This window comes from Cupressus sempervirens, chromosome 3 (assembly GCF_028749045.1).
Source record: "Cupressus sempervirens isolate cs-2001-9-10 chromosome 3, ASM2874904v1, whole genome shotgun sequence".
Taxonomy (NCBI): Eukaryota; Viridiplantae; Streptophyta; class Pinopsida; order Cupressales; family Cupressaceae; genus Cupressus; species Cupressus sempervirens.
The window spans coordinates 134,202,922-134,215,858 of NC_143120.1; the positions used below are offsets into that span (position 1 = coordinate 134,202,922).

Here is a 12,937-nt window from a genome sequence, read left to right on the forward strand (position 1 = left end):
CTTTCAAAATTAATGGGAAAAAGGTGATCCTCAAAGGAATATCAAATAGAGGTCTCCAAGTTATATCTGCTAACAGAATGGAGGCTATTTTCTGCCATGGTGATGTAGCTTGGTCAGCACAATGCCTTATCTCCACTAAGGTAACAGGTTTTGAATCTAAACATTATCAAGATGACTTGTTGCAGATTTTAGATTCACATAGTGTGGCTTTTAGTGACATAACTCCAGGAGTACCTCCAGATAGAGGTTTTGAACATACTATTGAAAAAACACTAGAACTTCTTGGTTGCACTTTATTATTTTTCTTTTAATTCTCACTTCTTCCAAATGTTCTCTAAAGTTCTGACTAATGATGCAACTTATTATTATCGACTGTGATTTTTGACACTAATACTGGTAATGCTCCTCTTGGTCTAATCGCTTATAACATATCTTACTAAAAATGATTGATTGACTGATGAGTAATATGGCGCCTAGCTTAGCATCGATTCCTCTGAAAATTTCCCTCCTCTATGTCTGTAAAGTCATGCTAATTGTGCTTGACGATAATCTAGGCCACGTCTGATATGTTCCATGTCTTATTTTCTATCCCAACTTTGGCTGATGTACAAGCTCCAATTATTGGCTATATATTCAGTGCTGACTGGTCCTTATCATAAGTATGGCAGTAGTACATATAGTCTATGTCTCATTATTTTACTTGAATTTTGATTGTTCAGTCCACTAGCATTCTCAATATGTAAAGTCTTATGAATATGTGTGACTGAAATCCAAGAAGGTACCTGAAACCCTTCAGATATGACAGGTATAAGAATGCCTGATTTAATATGAATGCTTGGATTAATGTGAGGAGGGTTTTCTGTAAAAATCTGTACTGGTCCTAATTCCAAGTATTTGATAGAGAGTTTTGTTCCCACATTTCTGTATGTAATCAGTAATACTACTCCAGCAGCTCTGTCTTGTCAATATATTCCTTCACCTTCCAATAGTATTATTTATTTGTTGCTTGCTGGAGAATATCACATAAAATAGATATAGATATATATATATATATATATGTCTGTGTATTCCTTCCAATGTATATGATATGCAAATCTCTTATGGGTGGAATAGAATATAAGGAATGCCAGATTTGTTTCTGATGTCCGTTGTATATTTTCCTGAGTTTTCTCTGTTTTTCCTTCCTCCCAACTGACGTCAAACTTAGAGTCTTATGATTATGATCGCTCTCCACTATTCTCATCAACTATCCTCTCCCGTTAATGACGGCACTGGATTATATATATTTGAGCCTTTGTCTTTATTCGATTTAAATGGCTTGTAGTGGTCAACTTCCATTCATCGCTGTTTGAATGTGTCCCTTATTGATGATTCTCGATTGATCTTGTCTGTATCTGTCCAGTTACTCTGATTGGGTAGGTGACCTTCTTCAATTGTGTTCTTCATATCCGCTACTTTTTCTTATACTGGTCTGCGTATGACCACCTGTTGATGCTTTTGGAATTTATTTTTGCTTCTTTCTGCTATGATCGATCTTAGTCACTTTAACTTTATATACATTGGATTCTTGTCTTGTTTGATGGTAGTTTAAATGATTTAATTGTTTTATTTGTCCATACTTCCATCTACTTTCATATGTCTGCTGTAGTTGCACGTGCTCTATTTATAACTTGTCTGTCTGTGATCTGTCTTATATGGATGACAAGGCCATTGTTAGACCTTCCTTTACTCCTGTAGCGGCTTGCTTGATATTGCCTGATTCCTTTCTACCTCTGTGATGATGTGCAATCTTGTAGCTAAAACTGCTCCCTGTTCTCCAGTTCTCCATTCCTCTTTTATACTTGTGTTGGATGGAAGAGGTACGACCTTTCAAAGGTTTTCATCCATTAAATTGTAGGGTTAACTATATTTTTATCATTTAGATATAAATTATTGTATATCATGATTGATATATTTTATAATATATTTATATTGTAGATTTCCAAATTAATGATATTTATATTAATGATGGTATTTGAAATATTATGTAATGTATTATGTATTATTTATTTATATATAATTTTATAATATATTATTTCATTATAATATTACTTTAATCATTTATTTATTATATTTATTATTAACTTTATTTGTAGTTATATATTTTCTTATTATTTAATCATTAATGTTATATATAAATCTTATTATTTTTAAATTCAATCTCCGAAATGGGGACATGACACTGGAAGTCATGTTAGTTTTGGTTGACATATAATTTGATATAAACATTGTTCGAAGTTCCTGTCACTGGAAAGAACAGGCACAAGAGACAAGGAAATTTATTTAATTCATTTGGGAAACTGTTGTTTCTGAAGGAAAGACGAGTACTTGTCCCTTTGTAAATGGAACAAATCCATAACGATTTTGCTCTTGTTCGGTGATCCTGTCACTTATGTATTGATTCAAAGAGTATTAACAACAGTGTTTGTAAACAGAAACTGCGGACAGACGGGTTGAATGAATCAACAGGGCAAGATTGGGAAATCCGATACTCTGTCAACCAGGGGCATCCCTCTATATTGTGATATTCCAATTCTGTAGTAATACATTGATTCAAATTCAGGTTCTATTATTAGAATACAGAAGACTTTATTTCCTGTATATACATTAAGAATCTCTTTGAATTAAATAAATATTTGTTCAAAACCTGCAATTAAATTTTGAATATTTGTAAATTCAACCGAAAGTTATACTCAAGTAGATCCAAGAAAATCAGGAATCTTATAAGGTATGCTTCAAAATTAAACAGTTAAAAAAAGGAATCCCTTTTTGTGGGATATATATATGCAGTTTAATTTTGGCTCTTGGGTACGTTGGCACACAAGAACCAGCTTCTGAGATGGGGGGACAAAGGACCTCAATTTTGGGGTGCTGGAGGGACGGCAGTGGTGGGGGCAGGGAAGCAGGGGATGTTGTATACTACTCATGTGTCTATGTGTGTGTGTGCGCACAGTGTAACACTAGCGCTTGGGGTCATTGAGACACAAGAACAAGCTTCCGAAATGGGGGACAAGAGGCCTCAATTTTGGGACGGCGATGGTGGGGGTGTTGTATACTATACATGTAGTAACTTGAAATGCTAGCTATGAAATGATGTTTTAATATAAAATACCAAATTGAAACACTTGAACATAGAAAAAGTTGCAACACAAACCAAAAACATTCAACATTCAACATAGGAAAATAGTACATAACCAATAGCAACAGTCAAATACTCAAAATTCAAATAGAAATTCTAGTACCCCTCCTAATGGTGGTGTGGTTGTGGAATGGGGAGTTGAGGGTACGTGGGTACTCCAGGTACCCAGTGCAGGCACTTCCTGAGGATGGGTACTTCAAGGTTTTGGGAGGGATATAAGCCCCCAAGTTTCACTGTGTGTATATATATATATATATATCCCACAAATTTAGTATTGTGGGTGACAAATTTACTAGTTACCAAATTATCTACACTGACTGATAAATATATCAAATAGACTTAACATGATTAAAATGAATAACCAAAAAAGAAACTGATAATATTAAAATTTAGCCAAAATCTTCCTAGAAAAGTCATGATTAAGTGCAGATGAATTATGACTCGATGTGAAACTTACCAGCGCACATATGATATCCTCCACAGTATCCTTCGAAAAACAATGATCAATAGCATCCATTCTGCAAATACCACACAGTGAAGAAGCCACGTCTTATCAAATTAAAATAATATCTACAAATCAGAACAAAATTGACAAAGAAGTTTACATATACAATGCAGCAAAAGGTTAGCTGAGTAATAGGAATATTCAGGTAAAGAATGTTGTATTTCTTGCAAGCCTGTAGGTTGCCAGTTTTAGCACTAATCCTGCTTTGGTTTCAAGGTTAGGCAGAAAACATTTGAGGAGAATTAGAGTAATTTGGGTTCCTCACAAAAAAATGTTGTATGTGTAGCACACACATAGTCACACATATTTGCAGCTTAGAAGCATAAATTAAGATTACAATATCAAATAGCATCATATGATTAACAAAACCACCATAAACTTGAATGCCATTTTTAACATCCATGATAAATATCAAATATTCACTGTTCAAACTTCAGTCCACTATTAAAATAATGATATCATGTTCAACAATAACATTTAATCATCAAATGAATTTGCTAAGTCAACAATATCATCATCATTAACATTAGATGTAGGAGGAACATTCAATCAACCACAAGTGATGCCACATCAAGTACTCAAAATGGTGAAAGCACTCTCTAGCCTCAAACAAGCTCCTTGAGCATGGTACATCAAAATTTATAAGAACCTGACAAATCAGAATTTCAAGAGGAGTCCTTTTGACTCAAATTTGTTTGTCAAGACTACTGACCATGGTATGATCATTCTAGTTATATATGTTGATTATTTGATCATCACTGGCAGAATTGAATTGCTGATTCACGGAATCAAACAAAATATTTGTCAGTCTATTGACATGATAGACCTTGGACTTCTGTATTACTGCCTAGGTGTCGAGGTTTGGCAAGAGTCACATGGCATCTTCATCTCTTAGCCTAAGTATGCATGGGCTCTATTGGAAATATTCAAAATGCAGAATTGTAAACCTACATCTATGCCTATGGAGATTGGTCTCAAGTTATCAGCTAAATCTGCTTCTCCTGTTGAGAACGAATCTGCATTCACACAACTTGTGGGGAGTTTGATATATCTCATCACCATTGAACCTGATCTCAACTTTGCAATGAGATACATATCTCACTTCATGACATCTCCCACTTCAGATCGTTGGGGTAGAACAAAGCACATCTTGTGCTATGTCAAGGGCACTCTTAACTTTGGTATTCTCTATTACAATAATAGATAAGACGTCTATTATTAGTTAATGGTTATCTTGTAAATATCTTAAGCTTTAGTTTGCTTTCGTTTTTTGCTTTCTTTGGAATAGAATGTTTCTATTCTTTACGATCGTTTCCTAAGGAAATATCGTCTCATTCTTTTGTATAAATTGACCTTTCGGTCTCTGTTATTAACAAGCAAGTATTTACCAATTACCTGGTAATATGGTATCAGAGCTATTACATAAATTTTTTCGAAAAAATTTATAATTTCTTCCTGAAATTATTTGTTTAAATTTTTTCAAAATTATTTCTGTCGAATTTCTCTAAAACCCGCATAGGGTTTTCGGCCTAGAGAAATTCCCGAACTCGGGTCTGCAACTCGCGTGGTATTACTGGTCCTTTTTTTTTTAGCCGAACTTCTCTGCAAAATGCGGCCTGAACTAAACTCCATTTTTTTCAGGGTTTGGCGTCCATTTTTTTCAGGGTTTGGCATCCATTTTTTCAGAGTTTGGCGTCCGGTCTGCTCGGTTCAAGAACACTGAACGATTTTTTCTGCAAATCACGATTTTGGCCGCTAGATTTGTGACTGGTCTTGGCCCGCGTTTTTAACCCACGTTTTTGGCGCTGATTGAAGCTTGACCGGAGTTCGATTTATCATACCTCCTCATTCTCTCCACTGTCAAAGCCCTAACGCCTGAATCCTGATCAAAATCGGCCATTTTTTGCCCTGCATAACACCATTTTTGTTGTTTATGACCTCTTTGGCCGCCGACTGCTATTTTGCTCGAAACCCTAATTTTTGGACTCCAAAAAATATTTTGTTTGCAAATCAATGGTGGGTTTTTCGAGAGCTCAACTGGGTTGTCATCCGTTTTTTCTGGGTGCCTCGATTTTCGAGCCAACGGATCCAGAAAACGACTGTAGATTCCTTTTGGGTTTTTCGAGCTCTCTTATGGGTCATTCTCTGATTCTTTTGGGTCTTCCGTATTTTTGCCTCGAAGAATGTGCCTTCAGAGATTTTCACAATTTTTCATTGAAAAACGTGCCATGGTATCTTTGACAGATATTCTACTCGAGCATAATTCCAAATTCAATGGTCGCAATTATGGAACCTGGAAGCAGCGCATCATCGCAATCTTCAAATATCGAAACATCGATCAACTTGTTTTGGGTGTTACGCAGCGTTCGACTTCTCCGGGTCCTAATCAAGATAAATGGGATTTGAATAATCGAGAGGCGGTAATGCTTCTCAAATTATCCGTGGTTGATGATCAGCTTTCTCAGATTCCATCCGGGAAGACAGCTGCCGAAATCTGGACACATCTAAAAGGTCTTCATGAGACTTCCGACAAGAGCAGAGCCTTCTTTCTGAAAAACACTCTGTTTTCTATTGTCATGAATGAGCGCACCTCGCTCCAGGCACACCTAAATCGGATTCAGGAAATCCATGATCAGTTACTTGCCATCGGTCGCAAGATGAAGAGGATATTATGGTAATCATTCTTCGGAGTTTACCAAAATCCTATGAGCATTTTATCGAGACTCTCAACATCACATCTACTGGTATTGATCTAAAGTTCACTGATCTCTGCACCCTGCTGCTTCAGCAAGATCGATGGAAACAACAGTTCGGTAGCAGCTCCAGTTCCACCTCCACTGAGCAAGCCTTTGCTGCGAAATCCTTTCAGAAGGATAAGGGCAAGTTTCAACAACCATCTCAGCAGAAGTCTTCTGCTCCAGCATCCGATGGTACCAAAAAGAAGAACATTCAATGCAACTACTGCCACAAGTATGGTCACATGAAGGTTGAATGTCGAAAATGCTTAGCTGCCCAATCTAAGCAATCAGGTTCTCAACCCAAAGCGAACAGTGCAGAGCACATTGAGCAGGCGGAATCTGCCTTTTATGCCTTCATGGCTAAAAGACCCGCAGATCATGTGCAGTCATCTGCCCGGTACATTGATTCAGATGCCTCTCGACATTTCACTCATCGCAGAGACTGGTTTACTGACTACCAGCCTTATTCAGATTCTATTATCTTTGGTGGTGGAGAAGAGTACACGATTGTTGGTAAAGGCAACATTCAAATTCAGTCTGTTGGGAGGAAGCTCATATTCCTTGATGTGTACTACGTTCCAGGGATGGAACTAAATCTACTCTCGGTTACTCAGTTGCTGCGACATTCTCCACACTTGGCAGTCACCTTCAGTTCACATCAGTGCACCATCACTGATCGGGCGACTAAGTCTACTATTGCAGTTGGTCTTGAGGATCATGGTCTTTTCAGACTTACTGATTCTGATGATTCTCAGGACTTAGCTATGGCTGCTTGGCGATCTTCCATTAGCACACTTTGGCATCAGCAATATGGGCACTTAAATGTGCATTATCTCTCACAACTTGCTCGAGATGAGCTTGTTCTTGGTTTGCCAGAGATTCAAACCCAACACCTTGGAGTTTGTGACGCATGTCAAGCTGGGAAGCAACATCGCACACTTTTCCCCAGTGGCGATTCTTGGCGAGCTTCTCACGTACTTCAGCTTGTTCATGCTGATATCTGCGGCCCTATGGCGTTCATGCTGATATCTGCGGCCCTATGGCCACTCCTTCTGTTCTTGGGTACAAGTATTTTCTGTTGTTTGTAGATGATTTCAGTAGAAAAATGTGGGTGTATTTCCTTAAAAAGAAATCTGATGCATTTACTGTATTTCAAAAGTTTAAACCCTTAGTTGAAAAAGAGTCTGGGAAATCTATTATTACTCTTAGATCAGACAATGGGGGGGAATTTTGTTCTAATGTTTTCTCCAGCTTCTTGGATACACATGGCATCCAACGCCAGTTCACCACACCCCACAGGCCACAACAAAACAGTGTAGTTGAACGTCGGAATAGGACAATCACCGAGATGGCTCGTTCCATGCTCGAACACAGACATGCTCCGAAGCGTTTTTGGGCAGAAGCAGTTAACACTGCAGTTTATTTGTTGAACCGGTCACCCACAATGGCTGTCAAAGGTAAAACTCCGGAAGAGGCTTGGTCAGGTCGCAAGCCCAGAATCAGTCACTTGAAGGTTTTTGGCTCTCTTGCTTTTGTTTGGATCCCTGATGCTTCACGCACCAAGTTGGATGCCAAGAGTCAGAAACTGATGCTTGCTGGATATAGCAGTCTTCACAAAGCCTACCGCCTTATTGATGTTGAGACATCTCGTCTCATATACAGCCGCGATGTAGTCTTTGATGAGCAGCGAGGACCATTCATGCCTGTTTCTCCTGTTCCTGATCCAGCAGACCAGCCTATGCAGGTTCATGATTTGGGAGTTCGGCTTCCATTAGGTCCACCTGATGGGAGGGCTCCATTAGCTCCTACAGCTCCAGTCCTGCCAGTGATACCTGTACAGACACCTCCGGCTTCTCCTGCAGGATCACCGCGTTTTGAAGGTGCTTCACCTGAGTTTGATCTAGATTCTTCTAATCAGGATCCTGCTGATCAAGCATCTCCTAGTACTACTGTTGGTCATTCTCCTCTCCGGCCTAAGTGGTGGGCTAAGACACTTGCTGATCTTCATGATGATGAGCTCATTGATGGGAGAACTGCTCGGAAAAAGAGCAAAACTACAGATTTTGTTAACTTTGCTCTTATGGCCAACATTCACAGTGTGTTTGAACCTCAAACATATTCCGAGGCTAAAGGAATTCCAGAGTGGGAACAGGCCATGCAATCTGAACACCAGAGCCTGCTGAAGAACAACACTTGGGTCCTTTCTGATCTTCCCCTAGGGAAGAAACCCATTAGCTGCAAATGGGTCTACAAAATCAAATACAAATCAGATGGTACTTTGGATAAGTACAAAGCTCGTTTAGTGGCAAAGGGCTTTTCTCAGCGTTAGGGCATTGATTATGAGGAGACCTTTGCTCCTACTGCAAATATGAGCACCATCAGATTAGTCCTAGCCATGGCAGCACAGTTTGGCTGGAAGGTCCATCAGATGGACGTAAAGAGTGCTTTCCTGAATGGTGATCTCCATGAAGAGGTCTACATGACGCAGCCTCCTGGTTTCAAGGTTGCTGGTAAAGACCATCAGGTTCTCAGATTGGTAAAAGCTCTCTATGGTTTGAAGCAGGCTCCTCGGGCATGGTACATCAAGATTGATACGTACCTCAGTGATCAAGGCTTCAAGAGGAGTTCTTCAGACTCAAATCTGTACATCAAGACTACTGACAGTGACATCATCCTTCTGGTTATCTATGTGGATGATCTGATCATCACTGGCAGTTCGGCATCTTTGATTCAAGGAATCAAACAACACTTATGCCAGTCTTTTGATATGACTGACCTTGGGCTCATGCATTATTGCTTAGGTGTTGAAGTTTGGCAACAGTCTTTTGGTATATTCATCTCTCAGTCCAAATATGCCAGGGCCTTGTTAGACAAATTCCGAATGCAGGATTGCAAACCTGCATCTACACCTATGGAGAAAGGTCTCAAGTTATCAGCCAAGTTTGATTCTCCTTCCGTTGATGATACTACGTATAGGCAACTAGTAGGCAGCCTCATCTACCTATCTGCTACTAGGCCTGATATCAGCTTCGCAGTCAGCTATATTTCACGCTTTATGACAGCTCCTAAGGCTGATCATTGGATGGCAGCAAAGCGTGTGCTTCGTTATGTGAAGGGCAGTTCTGATTATGGACTTCTGTATTCTCGGAGTTCTAATCCTAAACTCAGTGGGTTCACAGATTCAGATTGAGCAGGCTCTGTTGATGATAAAAAGTCAACATCTGGATATGTGTTTAGTTTGGGATCCGATGCAATCACATGGACCAGCAAGAAGCAGCAGGCAGTTTCTCTCTCTTCTACAAAGGCTGAATATAGAGGGACTGTTAAGGCAGGATGTGAAGCTGTCTGGCTTCGTCGGATGCTTGGGGATATGCAGATGTCACCAGCAGGACCGACTACTCTGTTTGTTGATAACGAAGGCGTTATCAAGTTAGCACGGAATCCAGTCTTCCATGAACGAACCAAGCATGTGGATGTTCATTGTCATTACATACGACAGCTGGTTGAAGACGGGACTATAGATCTGCAGTATGTTCCTACCACAGATCAGACTGCAGACATTCTCACCAAGCCTCTTGGTCCTGATAAGTTTGTCAAATTCAGAGGACAGCTTGGTGTGTTAGATAGATTAACCATTAAGGGAGGGTATTACAATAATAGATAAGACGTCTATTATTAGTTAATGGTTATCTTGTAAATATCTTTAGCTTTAGTTTGCTTTCGTTTTTGGCTTTCTCTGGAATTGAATGTTTCTATTCTTTACGATCGTTTCCTAAGGAAACATCGTCTCTTCCTTTTGTATAAATTGACCTTTCGGTCTCTGTTATTAACAAGCAAGTATTTACCAATTACCTCGTAATACTATTCACATAGAACATCACTGCTCATCTCTCCCTAAAAGATCTTGTTTTGTTTGGTTCTAATGACGAGAGATTTATTTGTACATCCAAGGCTCAAAGGTATTAGACCCTTTTAGACCTTTGATGTGGCTAAGCAGTGTGATAATATCATTGATATCCACTTTGAAATTTGTGCAGTGCACCCCCCTTTTGGCCACTGTACAAGATTTGGCCTCTTATTGATCAACCGATTATCATTCATGTATTTGATGCAATACATGATGTCATTGTTCATTGCTTTGAAATATTGCTGACTAATGGAGCAAGAGGAACTCGAAAGATTCAATCGATAGTCTCAAGATCTAGTCTAATGGAGCAAGAGGAACTCAAAAGATTCTATGAATAGTCTCAGGATGTAGACTTATGATAGTGTTTCCATCTTGATCCTTGATGGTTTTAGATGGGGGATCAACGTTTTTGACACAAGTAGACACAAATTCCAGTTTAAGGATAGTCAAGGGAGAGGTAGAAACCATAGTAACATGTGAATGCATCCCCACCCTTTTTCTTTGGTGTCTTCAAGATGGGGATGCACCTAGGACTTGGGGATGACATTCCTGTACCCCCACCAGTGCTACCATTTGGTCGTCGTCTCGTCGGGGACAAGGGGAGGTCCCCGCATCCTCTGATTGACAAGGGGACGGGAACAAGTCCCCTGAGTAGACAGGGGGATGGGAACAAGTCCCCTGACCCCTCAAGGGGACGACTAGGTGTGCCCTATCCAACCCAAAAAAAAATAGTTTGTCTAAAAAAACTAAATATATTTTAATATTCTATTGGGCATATTGAATATCATATCATGCTGCTCAGTGTTATCATCTCTATGATGAGATACTCATACTTTTGATATCTATGACTATTATTATTTAATATTTATATAATAAAAGTTAAAACTTTTTCATTTGCTCATTCCAATATTGAAATTTTTAATATTTATCGTTCAATGTTCGACTTTCATGTTCAATGTTCAATGCGATGTTGAAGACTCAAGTATTTAAATTTTTGTAAATTAGTATTTTACATCTTTATGTCTTATATTGTTATACATATTTTCATTGGTAGCATTTTAAGTACCACATGTATAGTATATAGTATACCCCCTCCCACCTCCTCTCTGTACCCAAATTGAGGTCCCTTTGTCCCCCTTGCTTGGAAACCTGCTCCCCCACCCCCCAGGGTGGTGAACTATGGTGGAAACCAAGTGAATGCTGCTTTTCTTTATGTATAACATATCCTCCGTTACTGCAACATCTAGCCTTTTGAGTATATCATCAATGTCCATGTATGAAATATTTGTGTCCTAGATGTCTCCACAGTATGAAGTAGCATGCGAAGGAGGAATTGAGTTGTGGTATTGATCATACTGGCACACCATCTTTTTCTTTTCGTTACTTTTGGCTGGTACAATTTCTTCTAACATAAGAACCTTGTGAGCGCACGTAATTGTTTGCAAAAATTCCAAAAGGTAATAATATCTTCATGGGATGGATCCATTGCACATTTTTTGATGCACAAGTATGAGTTTGAGGATGTTATAAACAAGGAAAATGGCTGGAAATTATGGGACAGTGAAAAAGATGAATGAGTTTGAGCTCAAAATGGTTGGGTGTATGGTGGGAAAACCCAAAAACGGGTTTTTAGAAGGCGATTGCATATGCGAACAACAAGCTTTATAAATGAAGAATGCATGAACAATGCATGACATGGCATCTACTTATAATGGAGTTTTGATTTTCCATTAGAAGTTAACCAGCAAGCAACTACCATCATGACATTTAAGTCATGTGGCAGTGGTAAAGTGTGGATAGGAAACATGGAAAACATGAAAATGGGTTTTTAAAATGCGTTTGCATATGCATGTCAATGAGCTTTATTTCCTTGGCATAATGCAATCATAGAACAAGGTTTTTAACCCCAATTGCATCTGCAAACAAGATGAAGTACTTGCATATGCAACTTTGAGAAATGAAGACGAAAGATAGAATAAACAATACATAAACTAAAATATGTGCAAATCAGAAAACGAAATGATTGATTTGCAACTATTAACAATAATAAAATATATACAACAAAAGCCCTAAGATAAACACAAGAAATCTTACCTGTCTTCACTAAAACAAGAAGAAGTCTTTTCAAATCTTTGAGCAAAATCTGAAGCAAATCCAAGAGATTTTTGGATTTAGAGAAAGATCGCAACAAAGAGGATTATATAGACTTCAAGTCTTGATTCAATCCTCTTGAAGTGAATGCATTTTAGAGTCAAGATTCGTTGCTTTCCAATTGTTGAATGACAAAGGAATAAAATGCACAAGAATAGCAACTATATTGACGAAATCAAATGCATATGTAATGGCAACCAAAAAAGGCACCTGGGGCTATAAATGCAACTTGAAATGAATGATAAACAAGCCGGAAATGAAGATTATTACGCTAGAATCCACCCTTGACGTAAAACGTTGCGTTTCTATGCAAAAATGTGCTCTTAATGGGCTGGGTTTGGCCAAAATGCGCCCTAGGACGGGATGTTTTTGATGTTTTGCACATATAAAACAATATGCATATGCTTGGAAAATCTCCGCGTAGGGAGAGAGGCAAAACACATAGAAGAGGGAAGCAA

General features: G+C 38.7%; 1 protein-coding gene across 4 annotated transcripts in view; it reads right to left on the bottom strand.

The window, feature by feature from the left end:
* Nucleotides 1-12,937, bottom strand: part of LOC149565119 (3-hydroxyisobutyryl-CoA hydrolase-like protein 1, mitochondrial) — a 140,497-nt gene that overhangs the window by 12,019 nt on the left and 115,541 nt on the right. For all 4 annotated transcript variants that reach the window (XM_089818664.1, XM_089818662.1, XM_089818660.1 and 1 more), the window contains exon 9: nt 3,636-3,696. In XM_089818664.1, coding sequence (XP_089674790.1) covers nt 3,636-3,696 — 61 coding nt within the window. The remainder of the gene's footprint in view (nt 1-3,635; nt 3,697-12,937) is intronic.